Below are 27,601 nucleotides of genomic sequence, written 5' to 3'. Positions count from 1 at the left end.
AATATAACATTTTAAACGTAATTAACGATTTAGACTTTCTTTGGAATGTTTCGTTGCTGCGGAACGACAACTTTGATGATGCCCGGAACAATTTCTCCTTGCACCGGTCCATATTTGATCTGTTCCCCATCGACTGTGAGTATCCCCTTGTTATCACTTGGCTCAAAACGGAATGCCTGACATGCGATCATCTGAATATTCGGATTGGGTGTCTTCGGTAAATGCGTTCCGTTGCTCATGCCAATGAGAAAAGTCGTCAATTCCGTACGCGAAACGCCTCCTTTCATAATAAGCAACCAAATTACGCCGTCATTCAACTTGCTCGCCGGGCTAAAGTGACAATCGAGACTCAAATGTGTCTGATATGTCGCATGAACCATCACAAATTCGTCGTCGACGACAATCCAATCGTCAGGAACGGGCATCAGTAACGACGGAAGACTCGACGGAGGTCCAAACATGCAAACATTCGTTCCGTCATGATCCTCGCCGACACTCTGATACTGACTATCGGTTGTCGAAAAGTAAGCGGTGCGTCGTGAACTCGTCGAATACCAACTTTCAAGCCGTTCTCGGTACTGCGCGTGATAATTTTGCAAGAGAAGTGTCTCATTGGGGTCTGTATCGCTGTCAAACCCGATTTCTTCGCATGCACAATTAATGTTCGATGTACTTGGCAACTTGAACAATCCCGTAAACAATGGAGGCGATTCGTTCTGTGCGAAAGGTCGATAAGAAACTCTTCCTTTGTACTTTGGGAGTGTCACGATATTCTTCAAGGACCACAATGTGAAGCGAGGATATCCGATAGCGCGGATTTTTTCACTTAAAATGTCTAAAAATTTGAAAATTTTAATAAATATAAAAAAAACTGAAAATTTTGAAAATTTACCAATATCAGCAATAAATCCCCATCCAACAGCTAAACTTGAATACATGATAGAATCGGTTGTTTCGACGCGAACCAAATCCATGGGAGTTACAGAACCGTTGACGAATGAAATGGAAGAACTCAAAACTGGCGTTTCGTCTTGTTGCGGAATGCCATATAAGTAACTAATAGTTTTTGCCAAGCCATTTCCGGACCCAGCAGGAATGATACCGAAGTTGAGATAACGAATTACGTCTTTCCAATCGTGACGTTCGAAAATGCCATTGATGATTTCGAAGAATAAGCCATCTCCGCCGAGAACTGAAATAAAGGTAAAAATTTAATTTTATTTCATCAAATTGATTTTTTTTTTTTTTTTCGAAAATTTATAAAAAAAATGAAATTTAAAAATTTTTGAAAATCTAAATTTAGATAATAAAAAAATTTTTTCATAAAATTGTTTTGACCTTTTTTCATATTTCACTAAAAAAATTAAAATTTAATTTTGTTAGATTCAAATTTTCAATTTTTTATAAAATTTCATATATTTTTTTGAATTTTATGAAATTATTTTTTTTATCATATTTTAAAAAATTAAGAGAGTTTTTGAACGTAAAAAGAAATTTATTTTTTTTTTATTTTAAAATTTTTAAAAAATTATTTAAAAACTTAAAATTTTTGAAAATTTCAGAAATTTTAATACTTAAATATTTTTCTAAACCAATTTTAACAAATAAAAATTTAAAAAAATTGAAAGTTTTTTAAAACATTAAGAAATATTTTGAGAATTAAAAAAAGTGAAAAAATTGGAGAAAAATATTTATTTTTTTTAATTCACAAAAAAATTATATTATATTTTTAATTATATTTTTTAAAATGAGTTTAATTAAAAATTTTTTTTTGAAGAATAAAAATTAATTTAAAAAAAAAATTTTTTTTTCATGAAAATAAAAAATTCGTCAAAATAATTCTTTTAAAAATAAAAAAAAATATATATACCTATATAAAAAATTCGAAAAAAATAAAAAAAAAATTAAAATTCAGAAAATTTCAAAAATTATATTTTTTTAACTTGAGATGAAATTAAACATTTTTTAATCATTTTTTTTTTTGAAGAATTAAAAATTAATAAATTCTTGAAATTTTTTTTTTATAAATTGTAAAAAATTTAGAAATTCGAAAAAAATTATTTTTTTTTTAAATTTAAAAAAATAAATGAAAAAAATCTTACCTATAACCGTCGACCAATGATTCAGCATCTTCGTCCTCACAAATTGCCTTGCAAAATTCGCACTTTTCGTGATATACAGATCAAATTGGATGTCAGCATCGGCAAGAACAGGAGCAACAATTTTGTGGAAGATATCGCGTGCTTTCCCCTTTCCACTTTTGGGATTCAGGAAGATCAGGTAACCTTTGTTTGTGCTAAAATTTCGCTTAAAAACCATATCACGACTTTGATTCAGCAGCATGAGTATTGCACCGCGCCATTTATTGGCTTCCTCGGCATTTTGTTCATATTTATCGAAGCTCCGAAAACGCAGGGCAATCGTATTGCGTTCCGTGTAGCTTTTATTTCGTTTGAGCTTTGTGATGTATGAGTATATGTAAAGGTAGGCATCTGCCACGGAGGAGTTATTGGCAACGTAACGCGTCGCAGCAGGCGTTTGAGGACGATTTTGTGAGCCCGCAGATCCCGCAGATGGCGAAGGTTTTGCGGCATTTCCGCCGCCACAGAGACAAATTGCTTTGGAGGGCCGGAATTTGAGGCAACAACAACCGATTATCTGCTCGATCGGGATCAAATGGGACTTTTGACGCCCGTTGCTGTAGTGCTTTGTGAGTGTCAGACCTCGTTCCGTGAGCTTCACGTGAAAGACATTCTTCTTGTTGGCACTCACGTAGAAACTTTCCTCCAGCAGGATCTTTTCTTCGGATGGCAGCTCGTCGTCGAGCGTGTTTTTGTGACGGATCATTTGGAGCTTTTTTCCATTGACGTCAAAACTTTTTTCTCTAATCGAATTTTATTGAGTTTTTTTGCACATTAGTGTGTTGTTATGAATACAGACAAAGTCCGAATAGCAAGGAAGAATCATTATTTTACTTAAAATTCATCACAAAAGCGCATTTTTGTTTTGATGTTTCTTCAACTTTTGATTTTTTATCAATTTTTTATAAAAATTTAGAGCTCATAATTTTTTAAATGATGAAAAATTAACTTTTTAAATTCAAAAAAAATAATTTTTCTTGTTAATTTTCACCTAAAAATACAAAAAATAATAATTATTCAACAGACAGACAACGATACTCACAAAAAATCACAATTTTCGAGGAAATGCGCAAAAAATCCCAATACGAAATTCATTAAAGCATCTTTCCCATGTCAAATTCGGTACGAATCCATCAAAAACACATCGTGGCAAAGTTTTTCTTGCATCAAAAAAGCATTTTTCCGAACGAAATCCCTTGAATAAGTGCATCAAGATGTATTCCAACAACGATTACGATGACAATGTAAGTACTTCTAACAATTTTCTTCTTTCACATTTGATATTTTCTTCATAAAACCAAAATTTTCGAACGCCGATTCAACTCCATATTGATTTCCTTGCATTTTATTCCATCCGCAGGATTACATGTACGACGATTACGGTCATACGGGAGACCCAACGATGGATCGCGAGTACGAACGGGGCTATTATGGCAGTCAAATCCCTGATGTCGTGAAAAAATTCCTCATTTACTTCCGAAATGTCATCAATGAGGGCTCAACAGACGACATCCAGCAACTTTACGAAACAACTTTCCCGAAACTCAGCGAAACGCATTTCGAGAAACGGGCTTGGCCTGATGAAGATGAAGTTGCTAACATTGTCGAGAATGACGCCGTTTTCATCATTTTGTATAAGGAACTGTATTATCGTCACATTCATGCTCGCATCCAAGGAGGTCCGAGTTTGGATCAAAGAGTTGCTTCATTCTTGAATTATTGCAACTTTTTCAATTATATTTTGTCGGCGCCGCAACCTGTAGCTTTGGAGTTGCCCGATATCTGGTTATGGGAGCTTGTTGACGAATTCGTTTATCAATTTCAGAATTTCGCGCAATATCGTGCCCGTTTGGTTGACAAAAGTGAAGAGGAGATGGATCAATTGATGACGAATAACATGAAAGTTTGGAATATTTTGTGTGTGTTGAATGTGTTGCATTCGCTCGTGCAAATTTCCAATATCAAGCAACAACTCGATACCGCAGCACAAGGCGGCGATCCAGATTCTGTCGCTGGAGATTTTGGTCGTTTGCCGTTCTATCGGATGTTGGGTTACTTCAGTTTGGTTGGTTTGTTGCGAGTTCATTCACTTTTGGGCGACTACCATCAAGCAATCAAAGTCCTCGAACCCATTGAAGTTCACATGAAGAGCAAATATTGCGATATCCCGGCATGTAAAATTTCTACTTCTTATTACGTGGGCTTCGCTTACATGATGATGCGTCGTTATGCGGATGCCATTCGCACTTTTTCCTCAATTTTGTTGTACATCCAACGCACGAAGCAATTCTACCAGAATCGCACGTACCAAAACGATCAAATTAACAAGCAAACGGATCAGATGTACCATTTGTTGGCAATTTGCTTGGTTTTGCATCCGCAATACATTGACGAGTCCATTCAACAAGTGCTTCGCGAGAAAAATTATCACGATAACATGTACAAGATGCAATGCGGCGATTTGGAAGTTTTTAAGAATTTCTTTATTTTCGCATGTCCGAAATTTGTGTCGCCGTGCCCGCCAGCTGCAGATGTTCCTGTTGAGGATTACGTCAAAGAACCGCTGGATCATCAAACGCAAGTTTTCATGGATGAAGTACGGCAACAACAACAATTGCCAACAATCCGGTCGTACTTGAAGTTGTACACGACACTCCCGATCGAAAAGTTGGCTTCGTTCATGGATCAGAATAACCGTGAAGGTGATGATGATCGTAAAGTTGCGAAACTTTTGACGCACTTGCTTTGCTTCAAACACAAAATGAAGAATGTTGTATGGACAAAGGGTTCAAGCGGGCTCGAAGGCAAATTCCAATCTGGATCTGAGGTAAAAAAAAAATTTTTTTTTTTTATTTTGGAAAATTTACGATTTTTTTTTTTAGTTGGACTTTTATATCGACAACAACATGATCCATATCGCTGATACAAAAGTTTCGCATCGTTACGGAGAATTCTTCATCAGGAAAATTTTGAAGTTCGAGGACCTCAATCGTCGTCTCCATAAAATCTAAAAAAAATAAACGTAAAAAGGACTTTTTAAAAAATTAGATATGCAACTTATTCATTCATTCAATTGTTTTGATAAGGAAATAAAATTTTTTGATAAATTATCAAAGCAAATTTTGTGTTTTTTTTTAACTCGTCATACTGAATTTTTCTTTTTTTGTCAGAAAATTCATTTTTTTTTGTATAGGTGAAAAATTATTTTTTTTTTTAAATTTTGTATTTTGAAGATTTTTTTAAGAATTATTTTATAAATAATTTTTCACTTTAAAAATTTCTTAAATTTTTTTTAAAATTTAATAATTTTATAAAATTTTTTAAATTTCTCAAAATTTTTTAAATTTCTTAAGAATTCGCAAAAATTCAATTAAAAAAAAAATTAAGAGTCACAGAATGAATTTGGATTTTTCGCTAAAATTTGAAAATATTGGTAAAATTTTCAAAATTGAAAAAAAATATTATCAAAGAAAATCAAAAATTTTCTTGAATTTTTTAAAATTTAATATTTTTAATTTTTGAATTCTCCAATATTGGCATTGAATTTTGTCGAAAATTGAATTGAAATTAAATTGAAAAAAAAAATTAAATTTATCGTAGTTAACTTTAGTTTAGACAGGGCATCATAAAAGTTTTTCAAGTTTAAATATTTTTTTTAATAAAAATTTTTATTTTTTTTTAATTTCTTAAAAATTTTAATTTTGACAATATTTTCATAAAAAAAAAATTATTTTGAAAAGTTATTAAAAGTAACTAATAAATTTGGAGTTCTTGATAATTATTGACCAATTTTTGATTAAAAAAAAAAAAAAATAATAAAATAAAATAAATAAAAAAATAATAATAAAAATTAATATAAATTTTTAAGTTAGTCAAAAATTATCAAAAAAAAAATTTTTTTTAAAATTTAATATTTTAAATTTTTTACTTTTACAATTCTAATTTTTCTAAATAATGCATCAAAAATTTAAATTTTTAATAAAAAATAAAAAAAAAATAGAAATTTATCACAAAATTATTCAAAATTTACCTGAATTCCATTTTGCTTACGAAATATCAACAATCTGTTACTTCAGTAGTGGGCTCGGCAAATATTTCGGATAACACGCAGATGTTTTGTGGTTAAACTGCAATAAAAAGTCATCCATAGATAACTCAATTATCTTACCGAGTGTTGAAAAAACTCGCCAAATGTTAATTAAAACAATAAACTATCACGAAAATTCACCGAAAAACTTCGATTTCAAGCCGATTCGAACAAAAACTGATAACAAAACGAAAATCTCCGCTAGTTATGACGTCACAAAAGGCGTTTCACATATGACGTCACGTTATTGTGGGTAGAAAATCCGCAAAATTTAATGGGATTTGCAATTGGAGGTGTAACCAATTCACTTTCCTCGGTAACTTTAGAATTTAAAAACTTTTTTGCTTCCTTCTAGATAGACACGTGATTCGATTCCTACAAAAAGAAAGAAAAATTCCATTCATACTGTGAATAAAATAAAATGTAATTGAGACAACTAACCTTTTCCTTTTTTTTTTTATTGCGACTCTAAAATCGGAAAACGGATATTAAATCAAATCTTTCCTCGATTGTTCTAATTTTTATCTTTTTCTTTCATTACTTCGTCGCAAAGATGCATCGTCGCGCATTAAAACGTATCACTTTACATTCGATGTCTAATCAATTGAGCAAATAAATAGAAAAATATCAAATTTTCCCATTGTTACTGCCTTGAAGAGGCGAGTTATGATGAAATTTATGACGGAAAGACAAATAATTTTATGCTCGATTATCATTTTTATCGGGAATTCGTGATTTTGTCCGTAAATTAATTTATTTAATGGGATTTTAAACGTCCCACGTAAAGGATTGAGTCATTTTTCTATGAAATTTAACGAGAAACAAGGCGTCTCCATCGAAATTTTTAACTTTTTATCACATTTTGAGCCGAATTTTCAAAATTTCATCAAATTTGTGATCTACAAAGAAGTTAAATGTGCGTTAAACGAATTTTCTGATGCAAATCAACTCACCTGCGTTGTCGTATAGAACATGGAAAAACCATCCAACTCACACACTCATTTTCCTCGAACCGCTTCGCCTATCTCTCCGTTGAATGAATGGAAATACGAAACATTTTTCCGTGCAGAATTCAACAGCAAGCACGAAATGTACGCAAAAAAGCACCGTGAATTATATAAAAGTAGCTGCATGTTCAACAGTTGTCCTCAGTCTGATAAAAGCTCTTAGTCGTGCTGAAGGTGTTTCAGAAAACACGAAAAATCTGTGAAAAAATTAGAGAAAATTATTAGTTAGAAGAACTTTTCTCAAAAGCAATAATTAAATTTTTAAATCTTTCAATTTAATTAAAATTTAAAAAATTTGGTGAGTTATTTTTGTGAATTTTTGAAATGATTGTGAAAAATTAAAAATTATTTAAAACTTATGTTAAAGATGGAAAATTTTATAAAAAATAAGAAAATAAAAAAAAATATAAAAATTTAATTTAATTTTTAAAAATTTAGTGAAAGAGACAATTTTTATTCAATTTTTGTGATTTAAAAAAATTTGAATTTTTAAAGTGCATTTTACAATTTTACTTTTGAAATATTTTTTTTATATGCATGAAATATTTTAATTTTTGATACTTTTTTTGTGTAAAAAAAATAAAATTAAAAAAAAATTAAAACTTAAAATTTAGATTTTAAAGAAATTTTTTTAATGAGAAAAGATAAAATTTGTTAGTTTTTAATTATTTTAATTTTTTTCTAATTTTTTTAATTTTTAAAATATAAATATTTTTAACTCATTTTTTTTTGTTTTTAATTAATTTATTTATTTAATTTTTTGAAGAAAAAAAAATTTTATTTTTAATTATTTTAATTTTAAATATTTATTTTTAATTTTTAAATTTTATTTTTTTTATAATTATAATTTTTATTTATTTTATTTTTTTTTTTTTTTTTTGTAAAATTTTAACTCAAATACACAAAAATTTAAAATTAAATTAAAAAAAAAAAATTATAAAAAATCACAAAATGTGTTAAAAATTCAGATTTTTCACAAAAAATTTTTAAAATAAGCATAAAATCGAAAAAAATAATATCCTTACGTGCAAAATTCTCACAAAAACATCCTCTATTTAATTGACTTCCACGCAACTTTGTTGTAATGTCATGTAATTCATTCCCGATTTTAGTGATTCATTTTATTAACTTTTTAATCCTTTCACGTCTAAATATTTTAATTATTTTCCGTATTTAATCTCCATTTATCTCCTTCATTTTCCTCCCGTTACTAAATTAAATCGTATCACATTTCATTTAAATTCATTATTTTTGACAAAAAATTCACGCACGAAGCCAACGAACTATTGAACTTTTGTGTTTTTGGTCATTTCTCATTTTTATGTCATCTGTGTGCATCTCGATTCCTGATAAAAAATAAAAAATTATTTTTTAAAAAAATCGACAATAAAAATAATTTTAATAATAGATAACGTTCCTGATGCCAACTGACTCGAACAATAAAAGAAAAACTTGAATCGGAATTGGATTGTGTGGCATTTTATTGCTCTATTTGATGATTTCCTCCTTCTTCGGAAAAGTTATTTATGCGACATATGATGACGACTTCTCTCGGAAAAATTGTCAGCATCTAAAAAATAGAAATAGATTAAAAACGTCTTGATCGCTAATTTGTATTTACATTTAGATACAAAAATAACAAAGAAATCAATTTAGTGCGGGATGTAAATTGAATTTCTCACATTTTTTCGGGGGGGCTGTCGTTTCAATTACACGCGAAAATCCGGTTGATTGGAAATGAGTCGCAATTATTGCCGAAAGTGACACAAATTTAATTTTTTTTTCGATGTGAGTTGAGGTTTGTCGCGAAAATCTCGTTGATTTCTTCGTGTAGATACGCGTACGGGACTCGCGTGGGTCGTTGCAATAATTTGAATGCCTCAACAAAAGACAAACTGAAGTTTTTATTGATTCCCACGAGTGTTTCTTCCCCTTCTGCTGCACTTCCCTCGTCGTTTTCAGGAGTAATTTGTTTATTTTGCAACATACCGATGAACGGAGCGGGTGAACATGCAAAAGAACAAAGCAATATATGCGTATAACTTAATTAAATATACATTTGAGAGTTTGCTACAAATATAAACACACGTGCCACACACACACACCCTACTGAAACCGCCTTATTACACAACTTACCTCATATTTTAAAAGCTGTGCATTTATTTAATATTTTAGCGAATTTTAGTTTTTTTGTTTGTTTGTCCTTTTATCTCCGATCCAGGGCTCTTGATGAAAAAATCCTTAATTTTTCGTTTCTTCGAATGAAATCCTGCCTTTGTGAGTTCATAAAAATTCATCGTTCTGTCGCCAATGGCTCGAATAATTGTCAAAAACAGAATTAACATGTTTTGATGTTTCGTTGTCCCGCGGATGGTGACTTCAAAGAGAGACAAAGTAGGTGAATGAACGGGAATGGAAGTTAATTCTTGTTAAAATAATTTTTCCATGGAGTGTTTCTTTGATAATAATGCACTGAGATGATGCTCCTGAGAAGTTTTCAATTGCAATAAAGTCTCTTAAAGATGGAAAAAGGTTAAAATCTTCTTGTTTGCGACCTAAAATGAATTTTTTGTGTGAAAATATTAATTTTTTTTATTAAAAATTTTCTTACCTTTTCAAGCTTTATTAAAAATTTTATCAAAATTTTGAATTTTTATTCAGCTTTCAATTACAATAGTTTCAATTTGTTTTCTTGGGGACCTAAAATGAGTTTTATGTGTAAAAATTTGAATTTTTCTTTAAAAAAAATTTTCTTACCTTTATAAAATTTCTTAAAAATCCGATCAAAATGTTGAATTTTTGATAATTTTTTCATTAATTTGCTTAAAAAACACGAAATTTTGCTTCTCATAGACTTAAAATTGTCTTTGAAGACATCTCATAAACGAAAATCTACCAAATCTCCTTCTACAAATCTGTAAAAAATAAGAAAAAAAATTAAATATAAAAAATGACTTTCAAAAAAACCAAATTATCACATATTAATTAATTAATTAACAAATAATTACCCATCTTAGACCCTTTTCTCATTAAAATTAATCAGAAACGCAAAAACCTTGGCTGAAAATGTAATAATTCCAAATTAATTGTCATCTTCTACGCCAACCCGCATCCTAAAAAAGAAAAATAATGAAATTTTATTTATTTATCTAAGCTAATTATATCATCACATACTCACAAAATTCACGCATCAAAATTACATTTCCCGAAAAACAATGATTTTCACTTTTTTTTGTCATTTTCTCCCATCTCCATCATTAACATAACTCGGAAATTGTTGCGACAATTTTTTTTTTCATTAAAACTTTCCCTTTCTGCGAAAAAAAAAAATAAATTCCGTAAAATCAAACGATTAGTCGATGATTGATTATTATCATGTTGTCGCTTCACAAAAGTTATAGGTTGGAATTTCCATTATTTTTATTGTTTAGCAGAAGGGAATTATTTTTTTTTCTTGTGAATTAAGAAGAAATTAAGGAATTCCTAAAAACGAAGACAAAGTTAATCAATTATTCAGATTTCTTGCTTTTTTTATGAATTGTTTGTTTGATTAGGCGGTGTTTCTATTTTAGGCGGGAAAACATGTTTTGAGGTGTTTTGGTCCTAAAACAAAGAAAAATATTTAGAAAAAATATTAATTCACTCAAACAAAAAAAATTCATATGAAAAAAATTACTTGTAGGCGATTCCCGCGAATGCAATTTACAAATTTACAACGTAAACAAGCAATTTTTTCCTTGAAGATGGGACCTGAACGACGATTCATGAACTTCCCTTCCCCGAATTTGGTTCCTTTGGGATTAAAGACTTCCTTAAAAGCAATTTTTTGCATAAATTTCGAGTTTTATCGCGAAAAAAGTAACTTTTAGTGCTTCTATGAATAGTAATGAACATCAATGCACTTTTACAGACACAAAAAATGACGTCAACTAATTGTTACTACGTTCCTCGAACGAACTCGCCACAAATAGCATCTCATCTCGTTTCACGTCTTCCGCTCAATTTCAATAAACGGTAAAACACGCATGTGGATCAATTAACTTTTTTCTCCCTTTCATGTCGTTTTGTGCCGTTCTAGTTGAAAAACAATTAAAATTAATCGGTTTAATTCGATGTTCCTTGCGAATCGCTCCCATTTTTCCGTTTTTTTTTGCTATTTTTTGCGTGGATGTTTTTCGGAATTTCTTCTTCAAAGCTTCCAAAATGAAAAAAAAAACGAAACCCGAGGGATTTGGACCGTTTATGACTCAGAGATTAGTGAGACTTTATCCGGCGCCTCATTTTACATCCAACTGACTTGACGATGCGAGTTAGGCACATAAACGACTCTGGGGATAAATATTAAATTATTTGCTGTAAAAACATAAAAAAATATACTTAAAGCTTTTTTTGTTTGTGAAATTCACATAAAAAAAATAAAAATAAAAAAAGTAAACAATCAAAAAACGATGCGAGAGAAAAAAGCAGCAGCAGTTGCCTGTAGGATGCACGTCAAGTAATGAAATGAAATAATAGATAAGGTTATCTGTTGGCAGAGACAATGTAACGAAATGATGACGATTTTTCATTTACTTTTGGGATGCCTTGTGAAAATTTCATGAGACTCGATTTTTTTTTTTTGAGTTCAAAACTTCAAAACATCAAAACTTACCATTTTTGGTTCAAAGTAATTATTTTAAAGCTTTTTTTACTGAAGTTTAGATGAAAATTTTCCTATAATGAACTTTTCTATAAAAAAAAATTTAAAAAAACGAATTAATTGAAATTTTTTAAAGAATTCAAGTCTCAAAAGTTAAAAATTTGTCTTTTAAGGATTAAAAAAGTATTTAAAAAAAATATATAAAAAATTAATTTTGAATAAAACCTTATCTGAAAGAACTTTTTCGAACATTTTTTGTCCATATTTTGACTTAAAAAAATTTTTTTTTAATTTTTAAAAATTTACATTTTTGGTTCGAATTCATCATTTTTTGCAATTTTTTTTTTATTAAATCCTTTAAAAAAATCCCATAAAAAGTTATAAAAAAAATTTTAAAAATTTATAAAAAAAAATAATTTTAAAAAGTTGCGATATTTCCTTTATATGTAAAAATTTAAACATCTGTATTAATTTTTATGAAAAAAATTAAAAAATTTAAAAAATTGAATTTTTTTCAAGAATCACGACACTTTATAAAAATTTTCCTTTTTGGCTCGAATTTGTCCTTTTTAAGTCACATGTTTCATTTAAAAAATTATGAAAAAATTTTTTTTTGAATCAAAATAAAAAAAACTTTCAAAAAAATTTTTTTTTGAATATATTTTTAAAAATTTAAAAATTTCAATAATTTAAAAAAAAAAAAATTTAAAAAAATTAAAAAAATAAAAAAAAAAAAAAATTTAAAAAAAAAAATAAAAAAAAAAATAAAAAAAAAATAAGAAAAATTGCGAAACATGAAATTTCCCCAAAACACGTGCAAAGGTGTTAAAAAAACTCACAATCCTTAATTCTGTTGTCAACTTTCTGTTTAATTAGATAATCTTGTGTGACAGTCTCCTACCGCCGCCGAGCACACAAGAACAACAGCAAAAGCAACAACACACAAAGGATTGTATGTCGTTCGTAGTCCCAAATGGGAAAAGAGATAATAAACGTCGTCGTCAATGAGAATTTTATTTTTTTAAACACCCATTATTAAAAACTCACACACGACAGCGGCACAATTGTCCCTGCCATGGCTCGTGGTTGAGTTTGGAAACGACTGACATGGGGTTGACTGGCACTCCCGTTTTGCATTTGATTACGACATTTCTCGTTAATTGATGCCGCATTTCAGGATCTGTGTCACTTTTCCGATTAAAAAGCCGTTGTTGATGTGTCAATCGTGCACTTGTTGAGCGCGCGCGATGTTTCTATTGATTTTCCGAATTTAATTAATAAATTATGAGAAACGATAAGCAAAATGATACGAAGGTCGATGTAGTCTGTAGCTTATCAAATAATGGAGTTATTGTCACCTTTTTTATTGTTTTTGTTTTGCGTTCATTGTTCTCTCGTGTTATTGTTGCGATATCGTTTGGGGGAACAAAATTTATTTTTAGCTTCGAGCGACTTAAAGCTGAAATTTAAATTTTTGGTTAAAGATTCGTTTAAATTTTAAGAAAATGAGAAGTTTCAAAGTCATTTCCGTTAATGCACTCTTTGATGCTTAATTCTTCAAAGTCAACGTAATTGAGAAAATGTATTCTCAGAAAATTTTGAAAGCAGTTTGAAGAAGGGTATCTCCCAAAAGTACTTCTTTGTCATTTTTAAATTTCGCTTGAAAGCTTGATCAATAAAAAAAATTCAAATTTAAAATTCAGGTTTAAATCAATTAAGCTTTAAAATTAAAAAAAAAATTAAGCAAAATTTTTCTAAAAAATTAATAAAAATTTCTTTGATCAAAATTTGTTCGAAAACCTTTTAAAATTGAAATAAAAATATAAGTTCTAAAAAAAATTATAAAATAAAAAATTTAAAATATAAAAAAAATTAAAATATAAAAAAAAAATTTAAAAAAAAAGAATATTAAAAAAAAATAAATTATTTATTTTTAAAAAATATTTTTTTTATTATTTTATTTTTTTTTGTTCAAATATTTATTTTTTTTTTAATTTTAAAATATTCAAAAATTTCAACTCAAAAAATTAATTTTTTTTAATTAATTTTTTTTTTAAATTTAATTTGTTTAGTTCAAAAAAAAAAAATTTTAAAATTAACAAAAACAAAAAAAATTTTATACCTAAATTTAAAAAAATTAAATTTTTAATTAAAAAAAAAAATCTACCTACAAAAAAAATTTTTATTAAATTTGAATTTCCATTAAATTTTTTTATTCGAAATTTACAAAAAAAAAAAAAAAATTAAAACTTTTACCAAAATTACCAAATTATTTAAAAAAAAATAAAATTTTTTTATTATTTTATTTTTTTTTAATTATTTAAATTTTTTAAATCTTTTTTTTTTAATTTTGTAATTCTTTTAAATTTTTTAAAACTCAAAAAATTAAAAAACTCAAAATTTTTAATTCTTTTTTAAATTTTACTTGCCTTAAAAATCAAAATTCTGATCTTAAAAAATCTTAATTAATTAAAAATTTCTTCACAAAAAAAAAAAAAAATTCTGAACAAAAATGCAGATATCACATAAAAAATAATTACCTGACATGACAAATGATAACCAGATTTCTGCATTTAACAAAGGCTCTAATTACCGCAAATTACTAATTATTTCTATCTCTTACCTGTCCTTTGCATAAAAAAATGCGATTATCATGTAAAAATTTCGCCTCCTTTTATTTTTTTACGTTCATTCGCGTAAATAACAATTCCCTCGTTAAACATAACTTATCTATAACTATTTGACATAGAGAGTTACTTTTTTTTTATTTTTGAAACAAGTTTATGAGTTTTAACACACTTGTGGTTAAAGTTTATGTCACGTTTTGCGAGATTCTTTCAAATCCTAATAAATTTGTCTGCTGAATCTAATAAATTTCGATCGTAAAATAATAGAACATTTTCTTCCTGTTTGCTTTCCATTTGGGTTTTCGTGTGAATTTTCATCATCATCGTCGAGGAGAGGAAGGAATATGGCACACAGGTCACGCTAAAATGATTTCAAATGAAAAAATTGTCGTCTCTCTCGGTGAAGTTCATTTATCAATCAATCGTGTGTGATATTTTTTTTTATTTTTTGGTCACTCGGGGGATGTCGTCTCAAAAAGTGTCTCATAAATATTTATCGATTTTTAAATTTTATCTCGTTGCAGATTCCATCATGTCTCTTCAATCGACTTGCTTCTTGGTATTTTTCGCGTTATGCGTCATGATGATGGCTTTCGTGGCAGCTGCGGACGACAACGAGATGTTCGAAAGTAAGGAAGTTGCTGAAAAACGTCCCTTTTTCGTGGGAAGTCGTTATGGGCGTTCCTCGAATCCACATCGACAAGTTGTTGCGAGAAACGACAAATTCTTCCTTGGATCCCGTTATGGCAAACGATCACCCGCAAATGACGATGGCTTTCCCGCAATTCGAATACAGACTCCGGAAGTTACTTGTTTGTACACTGGCGTACTGAATCTCTACAAATGCTTCGGGTAAGCCCCATTTTTTCTGTAAAAAAAATAAATTTTCATTAAAAAAAATTTTTTTTTCAACAGAAATGTCCAAGAAGCGTCAGAAGAGTAAAAAATGCAACCAGCAAGTCATTCTCGTGTATCATTTCGTTTAACTTTTGTATAAAAATGGCCTTAAGTATTATGGAAGAGCTCCATTTAATTTAATTTCCTTCGATGTGGTTTCAAAAGTCATGCATTGCGATTAATTTAAAACGTTTTCAGGCACAAAAAATGTTTGAAAAATGGGCTGGAAAATTTCGAATGCAGGATTTTTGCCACTTTTTTCATATTTAACGAATAATTTTGCATTACTTTTATTGTAAATATGATCAAGACGTTAAACATGAATCAAAAAAATGAAGAGAAGATCTTCTCTAAATAACGACAATTTTAACATTAATAAAAATTATAAAAAGAAAATAATTGTTAATGTTTTATGAATGTAAAAAAAAATCTAAAAAATTAAAAAATATTTAAAAACATACCAAAAAAATTATTATGAAGTTAAAATAAAGGATATTTAATTAAAGTAAGAAGTTCAGTTGTTTTCTTCAACAATTAAAATTTTTAAAAAAAATTTAAAAAAAATTTTTTAAAAAAATATTTTTTAATTCTTTCATTTTTAATTTTTTATAATAATTCGTAAGATTTGATATTTTATAAAATATGTAAAATTTTTAATGTTTAAATTTTAATTTTTAAAATAAATTTAAATTGTGAAAAAATAAATTTTAAATTTTTCAAAGTTTTATAAAATTTTAAATCTTATGAATGAAAAAAATGAATGAATTAAAAAAAATCTTCCAAAATAAATAAAAATAAAAAATTTCGTTCATTTTTCTTATGATTATTATTTTTTTTAAATTTTTTTCAAATTATTAATTTTTTAATTTTTAAAAATTTTATAAAAATTTGAAAAATGTAAAATTTTACTAATTTTATATAAAAGTTTTTAAAATTTTATTAAATAAATAAATATTCAAAATAACAAAAATAAGACAAAAAAAAATAAATAATCATTTTTTTTTTGACAATAATATAAATAATTTAATCGAGAAAAAGCGAAATTTCACTCATATTTTCGACAGTTAAATTTTTCTCAATTTTTTTTTTATTTTTAAATTTAATTTTTAATTATTTTTTTTAAATATTTAGAATTTTTTAGAAATTATTTTAAAATTTGAAAAATTAAAACTTAACTAAAAAAAATTTTACATTTTTTTTAATTTTATCAAATATTTAAATAATTTAAATTAAAAGAAAAAAAAATTAATTAAATTTAAAATCCAAAAAAATATAAAAAAATAAAAATTTACCCGTTATTTTTTTTTTCAAAATAAAAAAAAAAAATGCAAAAATCCGCTTTTAAAAGTGACAAATGCATCACAAATACGTCAAGTACGTCATTGACTTAATTGTAAATTTACTCTTCAGAGTTGTTTTCATTAAATATCTTATCAGTTCCTCGATTAAAAACATAAAGATATGAATTTTCCTTCACTCCCGATCATTCATTGAGCAAAATTCAATCTCGTCGTGTGAATGGCTTTCCTCAAAATCATCACAGCAATGGGAATCGTTCTCTCTACCGTCGCAATAACGCAAGGCATTGCAATTCTCGGCACCACAACACTCAAATGGACTCCCCAAATCCTCAATTATTTGGGTTTCTTCACAATTGGCGTTCAATGGATCTCCTTCTTGCACGCTGGAGGCATTTTTGGCAACGCTCCAACCGAAAAATATTACGACTTGATCGGATCCTTGACGTATCTCTCAACTTTAGGCATCAGTATCGCACAATTACCCGCGAGAAGCGCTCGACAAATCATCGCAACCACACTTTCGGGCGTTTGGGCTTTACGCCTCGGGAGTTTTTTGTTCTACCGGATTCACAAATCGGGGGGCGTTGATTCGAGATTTGCCGAAATAAAGAAGGAAAAAGGAAGATTTCTCATTGCATGGACAATTCAAGGCGCCTGGGTGTTTCTCACACTTTTATCTGTGCTCGTTGTGAATCAAGAAGTCGACGCAAAACCCTTAAAAATTGTCAATTACGTTGGAATGGGAACATGGATTTTCGGGTTTTTAATGGAAGTTACTGCAGATATCCAAAAATTGCGGTTCAAACAAAATCCAGCGAACGAAGGGAAATGGATTGATTCGGGACTTTGGAGTATTTCACGTCATCCGAACTACTTTGGGGAGATTGTTTTGTGGATTGGCATGACTTTGACGTGTTTCGATGACTTTAACAACGTTCGACGAGTGATTTGTTTTTGTATTTCGCCCGTTTTTGTGACATTTTTGCTCATGTTTGTATCTGGAGTGCCCTTGTTGGAGCAAAAAGCTGATGAAAAATGGGGCGAAAGTGAATTTTATCAAAAATATAAAAAATCTACGCCTGTTTTGGTGCCTTTTCTGAAGAAATGTTGGTAGATAAAGAGCAAAAAATTGAATTTTTTGAAGAATTTTTTTATTGATGATGAAGTTTTAACTCGAAAATGAAAGATTTTCAATTCCAAAGCCGGATTACTGTTAAATTACGGGTTACAGAGGGGAGTTGTTGCGCAAAAAAGAGTACTTAATGACAGGGGAGGGACAAAAATTTTACATTGTCAACTCCATAATTGCATTAACAATGTCATTGTGGTTACTCTTGAGCGCCCTAATGGCTTTAGCGCGAGGTACGTTGGCTTGCGACATGACCAACTCGATATCCTTCTCATCGACACCCGTTTCGTCGACTTCTTCTTCGTCTTCCTCCGTGATTGGGGGTTCTTGCGTTCTCGCTGCGGCCCCGGCAACATCGCCAACTGTTGGCGCGGCATCCGTTTTGTATTTTTCGGCGGCAGCAACTTGCGCTTGTTGCGACAAATCCTCGATCTTGGCTTCGCCGAAGATGATGTATGTGTCGCTATGGGGGTTTTTGTAGACATCCGGGTTGTTGATGACGAACAAAATGTTCTTGGATTTGCGGATTGTGACACGACTGACGCCGGCGACGGGTTTCAAGCCGAGTTTCGACATGATTTTGCGTGCCTTCTTCTCGCCACGTGATTGCTTGCTCTTCGATACCATATCGGGCAAACCGCCTTCGCCCAATTGCGTGGTTGCGGCGCCAGCATCTTCGAGTTCGGGAGGCGTGTCGTCGGAGTCTGTGTCGCTCACGTCATCGACGATTTTGGCTTCGGGCTCCTTTTCCGGTTCCTTTTCCGTGACTACGGGTTTCTCTTCGACCTTTTTCTCCTCAGCTTTTGGTGCTGCGGCGGCGGCGGCTTTCTTTCCCTTTGCTGATGGCATTTTGCGAAAGTTCCTTTTGTTCGAGTACTAACAAACGTCTGGAAAGAACGAAAAGATTGTTAACCACATTTTTCGATAAATTACCGCAAAATTCTTGAAACAAAAGTTTTGACTTTGTTTCAATGAAATATCACAAAAAATGTCCCAAAATCACAAAATTCAAGTTAAAATCAACCAGTTTTTGTGTAATTTCCATATAAGAACGCAAAATGCTCTCCGGTAAATGAATGTCATTCACGCCGAAAGTCCTTGTACTAAATTCAGCCTTTCCATGATTGATTTTTGATGTTTTCCTTGATTTTCACACGAACCAAAGCGTTATTTGCGGATTTTGGGACATTTTTTGCACATTTTTGAGGAAAATGCAGTGAAAAACTCACCAAAAAAACTAATTTTCACAAACACGAGGTGTTCGATGGTTTTTGATTTGACAGAAAGGCAGTTTATTTGACAGCAGGTTCAAGTTTCTTGTACAAGTTCAAGTTGCTTGGATGGGGGATTTGGATGGGAGACTTGGATGGATTTTTGTATGCGACCCGATTCTCATCAAAGTTGGATGGATTGGATCCAAGTTTATCAATTTCACTCGTCTCAATTTTCCTTTCAAGTCTCCCATCCAACTTTGATGAAAATCGGGTCGCATACTAAATTTCATCCAAGATTCTTGATCAAGAATTTGAAATTTGCACAGGAAACTTGACAGTTGTAAATTAATTTTTAAAAATTTTAATTAAATAAATAATTTTCATTAAATAATTAATTTTAAATTCTTTTTTTATTTTTACGTGTCAAAAAATCAATTTTAAAAAATTTTAATTAAATAATTAATTTAAAATTATTTTTTTTTTATTTTTATTATTCAAAAAAAAGTTAAAAATTTTTAATTAATTTTTAAAAAATATTTTTTTTATTTTTATTTAAAAAATAAATTTTTAAAAATTTTAATTAAATAATTAATTTTAAAAAATTTTAATTTTAATTATTTTTAATTAAATTTTAATTTTATTAACAAAAAAAAAAAATTAAAAAAAAATTTTTTTGATGAATTTTGTACTTTGATTTTGAAAATTAAAATTTTTTCACTAAAAATTAAAGAAAAATTTACGTTCATAAAATTTTTTTTTATCATTTTTGGAAAAATTTTAAAATTTTTTCATTGTTAATAATTAAATATTTAAAATTACCTTAAAAATTTCTCAAAAAAATTAGAAAAAAAAATTCTAAAAAATTTCTTCAATTTCGTCATTTAAATTTGTTCACATTTATTGCGTGTTAGCTTAAAAATAATTTAAAAGAAGCCCTGATCGTCATATTTTTTCGATATATCTTCAAAATATTCGCATTTATCCATCTTGTCCCGTTTGCAACAATCGCAAAGCTTTTTGCAAATTCTCAATTGCTGTCGGAACGTCGTCATAATTCAATGCAGATCCTGCCCATTTGCAGTATTTCTGTGCTTTTGCCATGAGTTCGGGACCCAAACCAGCAGCTGTTGTCTCTTCAAACGCTTCACATTGCGTCGGAGTATCAGGCACGTACGCCTTAAAACCTCCGGGAGACTTTTCCGGATCTTTTGGAGGACTCGGAGCACGAATTGTCAACGGATCGAATTGATCGACCAATCCATCAGTGTTCGCAGGCGCCGGTTGAAATCCAATACTCGGTCCCGGATTGTCAGTTGGCGTCGCTGGCGTCGGCAAAGAAGGATTTCCCGCAGCTCCGCCTCCCATTAATTCAGCAAATTCATCATCTCCTTCGCCCGCCATGGGACCCGGAATGGGAGTTTCTCCGTTTTTAAGGCAATTATGGATGTAAGTCGCCTTCCATTTGGCATATTTACGATTTTGCGTGACTTCTGTGGATAATTCGCCGAAAGTTTCGAGCACATCGTACAAACGCCCCGCTGTGAAATACGCTTTTACGACATTTTTGTTGAAATTCGCTTCACGATCGTTGCGATCTGCGTATTGGAATAACTTGAGAGCGTAATTTTCGAGATGTGCTTGAGCAACAACCTCATTTGTGATTGCTTCGTTATCGCGATTTTCCTTTTTGAAGGCCTCCAGTTGATCCATGATGGAAATCAGGAACATTTGTTCGTCATTCTACGAGGAAAATTGAAAAATCAATCAAATGACGTCATTTAAAGGGAAGAATTAAAACTTACTTCTTTCTTCGAGAGCTTCAAACCGATTTGTAAGGCATATAAACGAGTCCAATATGCAACAACAGGATCTCCTAAAAGGTAAAAATTGAGATTTAAGATGAAATTTTTAAAAAAATTATAAATTTTTTACGTTTATCATGTTCCGCAGCGAGAATCAAATAGTGAGAAATCGGCTTTAACGAAGCAGGACAGTTTGCTGCAGCCATTTTCGATGATTTCAAGAGTTGAGTTTCAACTTTTTAGGCTTTAATTGATGAGTAATTGATGAGAAATTATCCAAAAAGTGGTTCTTCGATGTCAAAAACCAAAACAAACAAATAAAATCTGCTAATTCAATCCATTTCAGAGTCATACAACGTCATCTATTTGCTCAATGAGGGTACTAAAATGGATGAGATGTTATTCAAAGTTAACATACGTTAGAAAATTTTTATTAAAAAACCTCAAATAATGACTTTGTTACGCTAAATGGAGAAGAAAAAGTAATTTTTAGGACATATAAAGGCAAAATAATCGATCTGAGACAAAAATTGAAGTCATTCTAATGAAATTTCAACGAAATTGCTACCCTTGGAAAGACAATTTTGTGATATTAAGATAAATAATTCATAAAAAAAGCAAAGAAAGGTTATTTTGCTCCTCATGTCATCTCGATTTTTTGAAAAATATAATAAAATAAAATAAAAAATTAAAATAAAAAAAAATATTAATTAAATTAAATTAAATTGAAAATTAAAATAAACGTAATTTTTATTATTAAATAAAATAATTTTAACAATTTTCAGCTTTTCTCTAAATCTCACTAATTTCTTTTCCAAAAGTGCCTGAAATAGCTTAAATAAAAAAAATTAAAATTTGACAAAAATCGAGATGACACGAAGAGCAAAATAAAGTTTCTTAAAAATTAAAAAAAAATTATAAAAAAATAATTCGACGTATCGAATATTTTTTTTAGTCCTCTATCAACTTCAATAGATTTAAGAAATTTTTAAGAATTTTAAGAAATTAAGTTTTCCAATATAAATCTAATTTTTAAAGAAAATTTTTAAACTAAAAGTTAAATATTATTTTTTTTTTGATAAATAAAAAAATCATAAAAAATAATTTTTTTCATGAATTTTTTTTCACAAAATTAATTAAAAAAAATTTTTTAAGCTTAATTAATTTTAAAAACTTTTTTCATGTAAAATTCTTTTTTTTAAAATTTTTTTAAATTGGTTCTTTCTGATATTACAAAAAATTTTTTATTTTATTTAAGATTTTTTATAAATTTTTTATCCTTTAAAAAAAAGGAAATTTCCATTAAAATCTCAAAATTTTAATTAAAAAATTACCTTTAAAAAATTTCGCATCATTTTAAGTCCCTTTCTATCCGTTCGTTTAATTCCCATAACAACAACAACAACACCTTGACTCAATAATAAATTAATAAAACAAAGAAAAAAATCATTATTACCCCTTTTTCCCGTCATTATATTATTATTTGCTTCTTACAGTTTTTTCTTCCATTTTCTCGTTATTTGAGAGAAAATTTTCTTCTTTTTTTATCCCTTCTTCGATAATCTTTCACGTTGACGACGACGACTGCTTCTCGCCTCTAAAGTAGCCATTATAATTATAATTATTATTGTTATGCTTTTAACAACACCTACTTGCTTCCTGCAATTTACCTTGTTATTTGTGTCTTTATTCCTTTTCTTGAAGGATTTTTTTCTTCTTCTTCTTAAGACAAAAGGTTAAAATTTCTTCCAAGAAATGGAAAATTGCTACTAATGCTGGATTAGGATTTTTTTCTTGTATTTTCTTGATTATTATGACAGAGTTGATGACAATGGATGCGATTTTTAAAGAAAAAATAATAACGACAATGACTTTTTCTGTAAAGGTGCGGATTGCAGATTTAAATCTATTTCTCTTCTATTTTTGTCGAATGCTCGCTCCTTGTCTCATGCAAAAAAAAAATAAGTAAAGGATATTATTTCACGCTTTCGTTGCCATGAGTACTAATGTGTCTTCTTTCACTCTTTTTTTTTTTTCTTCAGAGTGAAAAAAAAGTCTTTGTCGTGCGTTGCAGTCAGCGGCGTGTTTTAATCATATAATGGTTCGGGGTGACAGATTATTTTGTCCTCGTGTGTTAAACGAGTCTCTGAATTCAAGTTAACCCAATTCTGTCAACTGTTCTGTGTATTCTCTGTGTGTTGAGCATCTCACGAGGGAATCGAATTGAATTGAAATGGGTTCGTTTGGATGTTTGTTGTGGTCATTCGAATGTTTACGTCGGCAGTTGGTAGGCTTCCACGCAATACTTTTCAGTAATCGACGTCGTTGGCGGCATGTTTTTAACCCCAATACCACTTTATTTAACAGTTTTTTTTAAACGTTTGAAGGATTTGTCGATGAATTAGCTCCGTTGCGTCAATTTTTTAATTTTTCATCTTTTTTTTTGAGTTTTGATTCCTAAAAAAGAAAAAAAATAATGTAAAAAAATTTTTAATTTTTCAAATTTTGATATATAAAAAGAAAAAAAATTGTTAGAAATTTGTCACAAATTTTAATTTTTCTACTTTTAGATCTTAAATGTTTCTTCAACTTTTGTGTCTGCAAGAAAGATTTTATGAAAAAATGATTATTTGAGAAATTTTTCATATTAAAATTAAGATTTTTAATTAAAAAATTTTTTTTTCGTCAAAAAACTAACGAAACTCAACAAAAATATTTTTAAAATATCATAAAAATCTTAAGACTGAATCTTTTTTAAAAATTAAAAAGGTAAAATATAAAAAAATAAAATTGATTAAAAATTTTTTATTAAAAAAAATTATGAAAAATTAACTTTTTTATCAAATGCTTTTAAGAATTTTTTTTGTGAAAAATTAATTTTTTTTTACGCAAAATTAATTTTTAAAAATTTTTTATGAACATTTTTTTTTTTTTTTATGAGAAATTAATTTTATAATTTTTTTTATGCAAAATAAATTTTTCAAAAATTTTTTATGAAAAATTGATTGAATTTTTTTTAATTGATTTTTACTGAAATTACAATAAAACTTTTAAATCTAAAAATTAAAAAAAAAATTGTTCAATTTTAGTAAAAAAAAATTTACTGAAAAATTAAAATTTTTTCTTGAAATTCATAAAAAAAAATAATATTTTAATTCTAAATTAAAAATGCGCTTTTTTCCAACTTTCACTCCGACATTCGAAAAAAAAAAATTCATCTCATGTAACTCTTTCGCAACATTCCATCTAGACTCAAGTCCCAAAGAAAAAGAAGAAAAAATATTTAAACGAATTCTCAATGGCTTTGAGACATTTTTTTTCTGTTTCTCTCACTTTCACCCTGAAGAAGACGACGAAGAATTGGCAAAAAAATCGACGACCATCACTTTGTATTGAATACCAATCGCTTGATACATTGATGATGTGCCCCTTTTTTTCTGCCATGCATTTCATTTGCATTTCTTCATTTTTTTTCTCCTTTTTTTTATTTTACATTTATTTACTTGGCAAGTTGCGGCGGCAATAATATTAGCAAATGTGTTTTAGCTGAAAAGACATTTTTCTTAATGTTCTGTTCGTTCGAAAAAAATTTTTTTTTTTTTAAAAGAAGAAAACTTACAATCTCTCATTCGGTTTATCGTCGTCGTCGTTGGAAAGTACTTGAAAAAGAAAAAAAAATAGTAAAAAAAATAAAAACGGAGCATATGGTAGGAATGGAAATCAATTTACAAATGAAGCAAAATAGTTTACGAATATCTGTGGTTGAGGTAATTTTATCTGCTCGGCAATTTATGCGAAAGAGAGCGAGATAAACGATGCGAGTTGCGAATCTGGCTTCCGAGAAAGGAATTTTCGTTTGATCTTTGCGAGTCACGTGTCGCGTGTGTGAAAAATATAATTTTGCCATTTACAACGATATAATTGGATATCCATTCAGCGCGAGACTCAATAGAGCGCTAATTGAAAGAAGAAGGCCAAAATCCCCGATGGTAATCAACAAACTGCGGCAAGAGTGTGTAATGATGATAGCTGCTGCGTGAATGAATTCAATTACTCTTATGATTTTACTGTCGCTCGTTTTTTTTTCGTTGTAGCTGCGATGAAGCGATGAAACGGTAAAGGGACACAAGAATTGATGACACTTAACATTATTTTTGATGAGTTTCGGGTTACAAGACTCTTTTTTTGGCAACTACCGAGCAGCTTTGCGTGTCCCGTGATGATAATCCAGCGGAGAAGGACGATGGGTTGTTGTTGCTGTAATATGAATTAATTTAGGTGAGTCATTAAAAACCGTCGTTAAAGGTAAGTGGGTAATTATTGTCGATGCTGAAGTGTAGAAAGTAAATTACGGATCCAAATTTCCCCTTTTTTCGTTTGTCAAATTTCGTCAAACGAATTTTTTCAATTAATTTCGGGGTAAATTGGTCCAAAATTAGCTTTTTATTAAATTGTTTTGTGTTCGATTCGCAGGACATTTTTTTTTCATCGGTAATCAAATTTTTCTTCAAATTTGTTGTCTCATGTAACTTTTTTTTCTGTTTTTTCAATCGAGTCAGAACTACTGGATGCCTTTTATTATTGTCATGGTGCCTCGTGTGTTATTGATACACAAAGAACGCAACGAAAAATAACAATTCAATTAAGGTTAATTATCGGGGCCGGAATTGAATTCATGCTGTGCAAAAATTGTTTGGATTATTAATACATACCGAATGGCAACAGGCAAACAGGCAACGACGATGATATATTTATCTATCTGCTATCTCTGTATGTGCGGCGTGGGAGTATCATCCAATCGTGTGTTGACTTTTCTTGTTTGTTTTGTCTTTCTGTATCGGATCGGAGCGACGAAGAGAGCAACAAATGACAAAAAATAAAGGAAAATAATTTAATTGAACGTAATCTAGTCGAGTCGGGGGATCGTTGGCATGCAAAGGGGTGCAAAATTGAGGGGATTTGGTGTTGAAAATTTGAGAAAAATTACTTTTGAGGACTGAATTTCTTCGATTTTTGATGAATTTTTACCTAAAAATGATAAAATTTGTTAATTTTTTAAATAATATTACGAAATTGATTAAAATTCATTTAAACTTTAAACATGAAAATATTTTAAGAAATTTTTGATAATTTTACCTTATCCTGAAATCCAAAAAATTTGAAACAACGAAAATTTAAACCTGTAAAAGAAAAAAAATACATTAAAAAGTTATATTTCTCATCGATTTGTAATTTGAAAAATTACTGAAATTTATCAGAAGGCTTTAATTTATCATTTTTAATCATTTTATAACACAAAACTGCCAAAAAATTGAAACTGAAAAAAATTTTTTCTTTGACATAGTTTTGTTTTAAAAACTAAATCAAGAGCAAAAAAACTGTGTCAAAAACTGTGTCAAAGCTATTTTTGTCAAATCTTGCTCCAAATGGATGAAATTTGTCAGAGGGCTCTAATTTATCATTTTTAATCATTTTATAACTCAAAACTGCCAAAAAATTGAAACTGAAAAAAAATTTTTTCTTTGACATAGTTTTGTTTTAAAAACTAAATCAAGAGCAAAAAAACTGTGTCAAAAACTGTGTCAAAGCTATTTTTGTCAAATCTTGCTCCAAATGGATTGAAATTTGTCAGAGGGCTCTAATTTATCATTTTTAATCATTTTATAACTCAAAACTGCCAAAAAATTGAAACTGAAAAAAAATTTTTTCTTTGACATAGTTTTGTTTTAAAAACTAAATCAAGAGCAAAAAAACTGTGTCAAAAACTGTGTCAAATATTTTTGTCAAATCTTGCTCCAAATGGATAAAAATTTGTCAGAGGGCTCTAATTTATCATTTTTAATCATTTTATAACTCAAAACTGCCAAAAAATTGAAACTGAAAAAAAATTTTTTCTTTGACATAGTTTTGTTTTAAAAACTAAATCAAGAGCAAAAAAACTGTGTCAAAAACTGTGTCAAAGCAATTTTTGTCAAATCTTGCTCCAAATGGATTGAAATTTGTCAGAGGGCTCTAATTTATCATTTTTAATCATTTTATAACTCAAAACTGCCAAAAAATTGAAACTGAAAAAAAATTTTTTCTTTGACATAGTTTTGTTTTAAAAACTAAATCAAGAGCAAAAAAACTGTGTCAAAAACTGTGTCAAAGCAATTTTTGTCAAATCTTGCTCCAAATGGATTGAAATTTGTCAGAGGGCTCTAATTTATCATTTTTAATCATTTTATGGGGGCCGCAATGGTCCGGTGTCAAAAACTGTGTCAAAGCTGTGTCAAAAAAATAGCTGTGTCAAAGCAATTTTTGTCAAATCTTGCTCCAAATGGATAAAATTAAAAAAAATGGTTTGAAGAAATTAAAAAAAAAAATGCTTTTCGAACAAACCTAATTTAAATCTTTGTCAATTAAAAATTGAAAAAAAAAGTTAAAAGAAAAAAAATTAAAATTAATTAAAAAATACATTTTTTTATCGATTTTTTATGAAAAAAATAAAAAATAAATAAATTTGGGAAAAAAAAATTTTTTTTATTGCTTTTTGAACAAACTTAATTAAGATCTGTGTCAATTCAATAATGAAAACGAAATAAAATAAATTGAAAAAAAAAATTTTTTTTTTGATGATAAATTGTCAATTTTCAATAAGAAAAAAAACTTAAATTTCCATAACTTTTATCTTTTTAGAAAAAAAAAATTCTTTTATTTTTTTTCGAATCAAAAAAAAAATGTTTTTCGAACAAATCTATTTAAGGTCTGGATTAAT

At 28.9% G+C, this 27,601-nt stretch overlaps 6 protein-coding genes across 6 annotated transcripts; 3 read left to right on the top strand and 3 right to left on the bottom strand.

Annotated features, from left to right (window-relative positions):
- Positions 1 to 29: 29 nt before the first annotated feature.
- LOC134829335 (sphingosine kinase 2-like) lies at positions 30 to 2,935 on the bottom strand. Its single transcript, XM_063842374.1, has 3 exons — positions 2,103 to 2,935; positions 893 to 1,192; positions 30 to 835 (listed from the first exon to the last, which is right to left on the bottom strand). Exons 1-3 carry the CDS (start codon positions 2,845 to 2,847, stop codon positions 30 to 32), a joined length of 1,851 nt encoding a protein of 616 aa, XP_063698444.1. The 5' UTR covers positions 2,848 to 2,935.
- A 321-nt stretch (positions 2,936 to 3,256) lies between these two features.
- Positions 3,257 to 5,261, top strand: LOC134832823 (eukaryotic translation initiation factor 3 subunit L). Its single transcript, XM_063847003.1, has 3 exons — positions 3,257 to 3,385; positions 3,502 to 4,968; positions 5,024 to 5,261. Exons 1-3 carry the CDS (start codon positions 3,356 to 3,358, stop codon positions 5,150 to 5,152), a joined length of 1,626 nt encoding a protein of 541 aa, XP_063703073.1. The 5' UTR covers positions 3,257 to 3,355; the 3' UTR covers positions 5,153 to 5,261.
- A 9,704-nt stretch (positions 5,262 to 14,965) lies between these two features.
- Positions 14,966 to 15,851, top strand: LOC134831887 (RYamide neuropeptides). The gene is made up of 2 exons (XM_063845716.1): positions 14,966 to 15,353; positions 15,417 to 15,851. The coding sequence occupies exons 1-2, from the start codon at positions 15,034 to 15,036 to the stop codon at positions 15,442 to 15,444; spliced, it is 348 nt and encodes a 115-aa protein (XP_063701786.1). The 5' UTR covers positions 14,966 to 15,033; the 3' UTR covers positions 15,445 to 15,851.
- Positions 15,852 to 16,943: 1,092 nt separating this feature from the next.
- On the top strand, positions 16,944 to 17,813 carry LOC134829158 (uncharacterized). The gene has a single exon (XM_063842154.1). It carries the CDS (start codon positions 16,944 to 16,946, stop codon positions 17,811 to 17,813), a length of 870 nt encoding a protein of 289 aa, XP_063698224.1.
- Positions 17,814 to 17,828: 15 nt separating this feature from the next.
- Positions 17,829 to 19,145, bottom strand: LOC134832776 (nascent polypeptide-associated complex subunit alpha). Its single transcript, XM_063846926.1, has 2 exons — positions 19,058 to 19,145; positions 17,829 to 18,715 (listed from the first exon to the last, which is right to left on the bottom strand). Exon 2 carries the CDS (start codon positions 18,675 to 18,677, stop codon positions 17,985 to 17,987), a length of 693 nt encoding a protein of 230 aa, XP_063702996.1. The 5' UTR covers positions 18,678 to 18,715; positions 19,058 to 19,145; the 3' UTR covers positions 17,829 to 17,984.
- Positions 19,146 to 19,919: 774 nt separating this feature from the next.
- On the bottom strand, positions 19,920 to 21,153 carry LOC134830420 (vacuolar protein sorting-associated protein VTA1 homolog). Its single transcript, XM_063843900.1, has 3 exons — positions 20,975 to 21,153; positions 20,845 to 20,915; positions 19,920 to 20,782 (listed from the first exon to the last, which is right to left on the bottom strand). The coding sequence occupies exons 1-3, from the start codon at positions 21,048 to 21,050 to the stop codon at positions 20,021 to 20,023; spliced, it is 909 nt and encodes a 302-aa protein (XP_063699970.1). The 5' UTR covers positions 21,051 to 21,153; the 3' UTR covers positions 19,920 to 20,020.
- Positions 21,154 to 27,601: the final 6,448 nt, after the last annotated feature.

The sequence above is a fragment of the Culicoides brevitarsis genome, chromosome 2 (genome assembly GCF_036172545.1).
Source record: "Culicoides brevitarsis isolate CSIRO-B50_1 chromosome 2, AGI_CSIRO_Cbre_v1, whole genome shotgun sequence".
Lineage (NCBI taxonomy): Eukaryota > Metazoa > Arthropoda > Insecta > Diptera > Ceratopogonidae > Culicoides > Culicoides brevitarsis.
The sequence above is the reverse complement of the archived record's forward strand: the minus strand, read 5'-3'. Positions and strand labels throughout refer to the sequence as shown.

What these genes read in the sequence shown, in the direction of transcription:
- LOC134830420 (XM_063843900.1), bottom strand. Translation starts at nt 21,050, where the DNA reads ATGGCTGCAGCAAACTGTCCTGCTTCGTTAAAGCCGATTTCTCACTAT. An exon ending in CGCTGCGGAACATGATAAAC is followed by an intron (nt 20,916 to 20,974) that starts GTAAAAAATTTA and finishes TTTACCTTTTAG; the next exon opens with GAGATCCTGTTGTTGCATAT. An exon ending in TGAAGCTCTCGAAGAAAGAA is followed by an intron (nt 20,783 to 20,844) that starts GTAAGTTTTAAT and finishes TTTTCCTCGTAG; the next exon opens with AATGACGAACAAATGTTCCT.
- LOC134829158 (XM_063842154.1), top strand. Translation starts at nt 16,944, where the DNA reads ATGGGAATCGTTCTCTCTACCGTCGCAATAACGCAAGGCATTGCAATT.
- LOC134831887 (XM_063845716.1), top strand. Translation starts at nt 15,034, where the DNA reads ATGTCTCTTCAATCGACTTGCTTCTTGGTATTTTTCGCGTTATGCGTC. An exon ending in AATCTCTACAAATGCTTCGG is followed by an intron (nt 15,354 to 15,416) that starts GTAAGCCCCATT and finishes TTTTTTCAACAG; the next exon opens with AAATGTCCAAGAAGCGTCAG.
- LOC134832776 (XM_063846926.1), bottom strand. Translation starts at nt 18,677, where the DNA reads ATGCCATCAGCAAAGGGAAAGAAAGCCGCCGCCGCCGCAGCACCAAAA.
- LOC134832823 (XM_063847003.1), top strand. Translation starts at nt 3,356, where the DNA reads ATGTATTCCAACAACGATTACGATGACAAT. An exon ending in ACAACGATTACGATGACAAT is followed by an intron (nt 3,386 to 3,501) that starts GTAAGTACTTCT and finishes TTCCATCCGCAG; the next exon opens with GATTACATGTACGACGATTA. An exon ending in AATTCCAATCTGGATCTGAG is followed by an intron (nt 4,969 to 5,023) that starts GTAAAAAAAAAA and finishes TTTTTTTTTTAG; the next exon opens with TTGGACTTTTATATCGACAA.
- LOC134829335 (XM_063842374.1), bottom strand. Translation starts at nt 2,847, where the DNA reads ATGATCCGTCACAAAAACACGCTCGACGACGAGCTGCCATCCGAAGAA. An exon ending in TCATTGGTCGACGGTTATAG is followed by an intron (nt 1,193 to 2,102) that starts GTAAGATTTTTT and finishes CCTTTATTTCAG; the next exon opens with TTCTCGGCGGAGATGGCTTA. An exon ending in GGGATTTATTGCTGATATTG is followed by an intron (nt 836 to 892) that starts GTAAATTTTCAA and finishes TCAAATTTTTAG; the next exon opens with ACATTTTAAGTGAAAAAATC.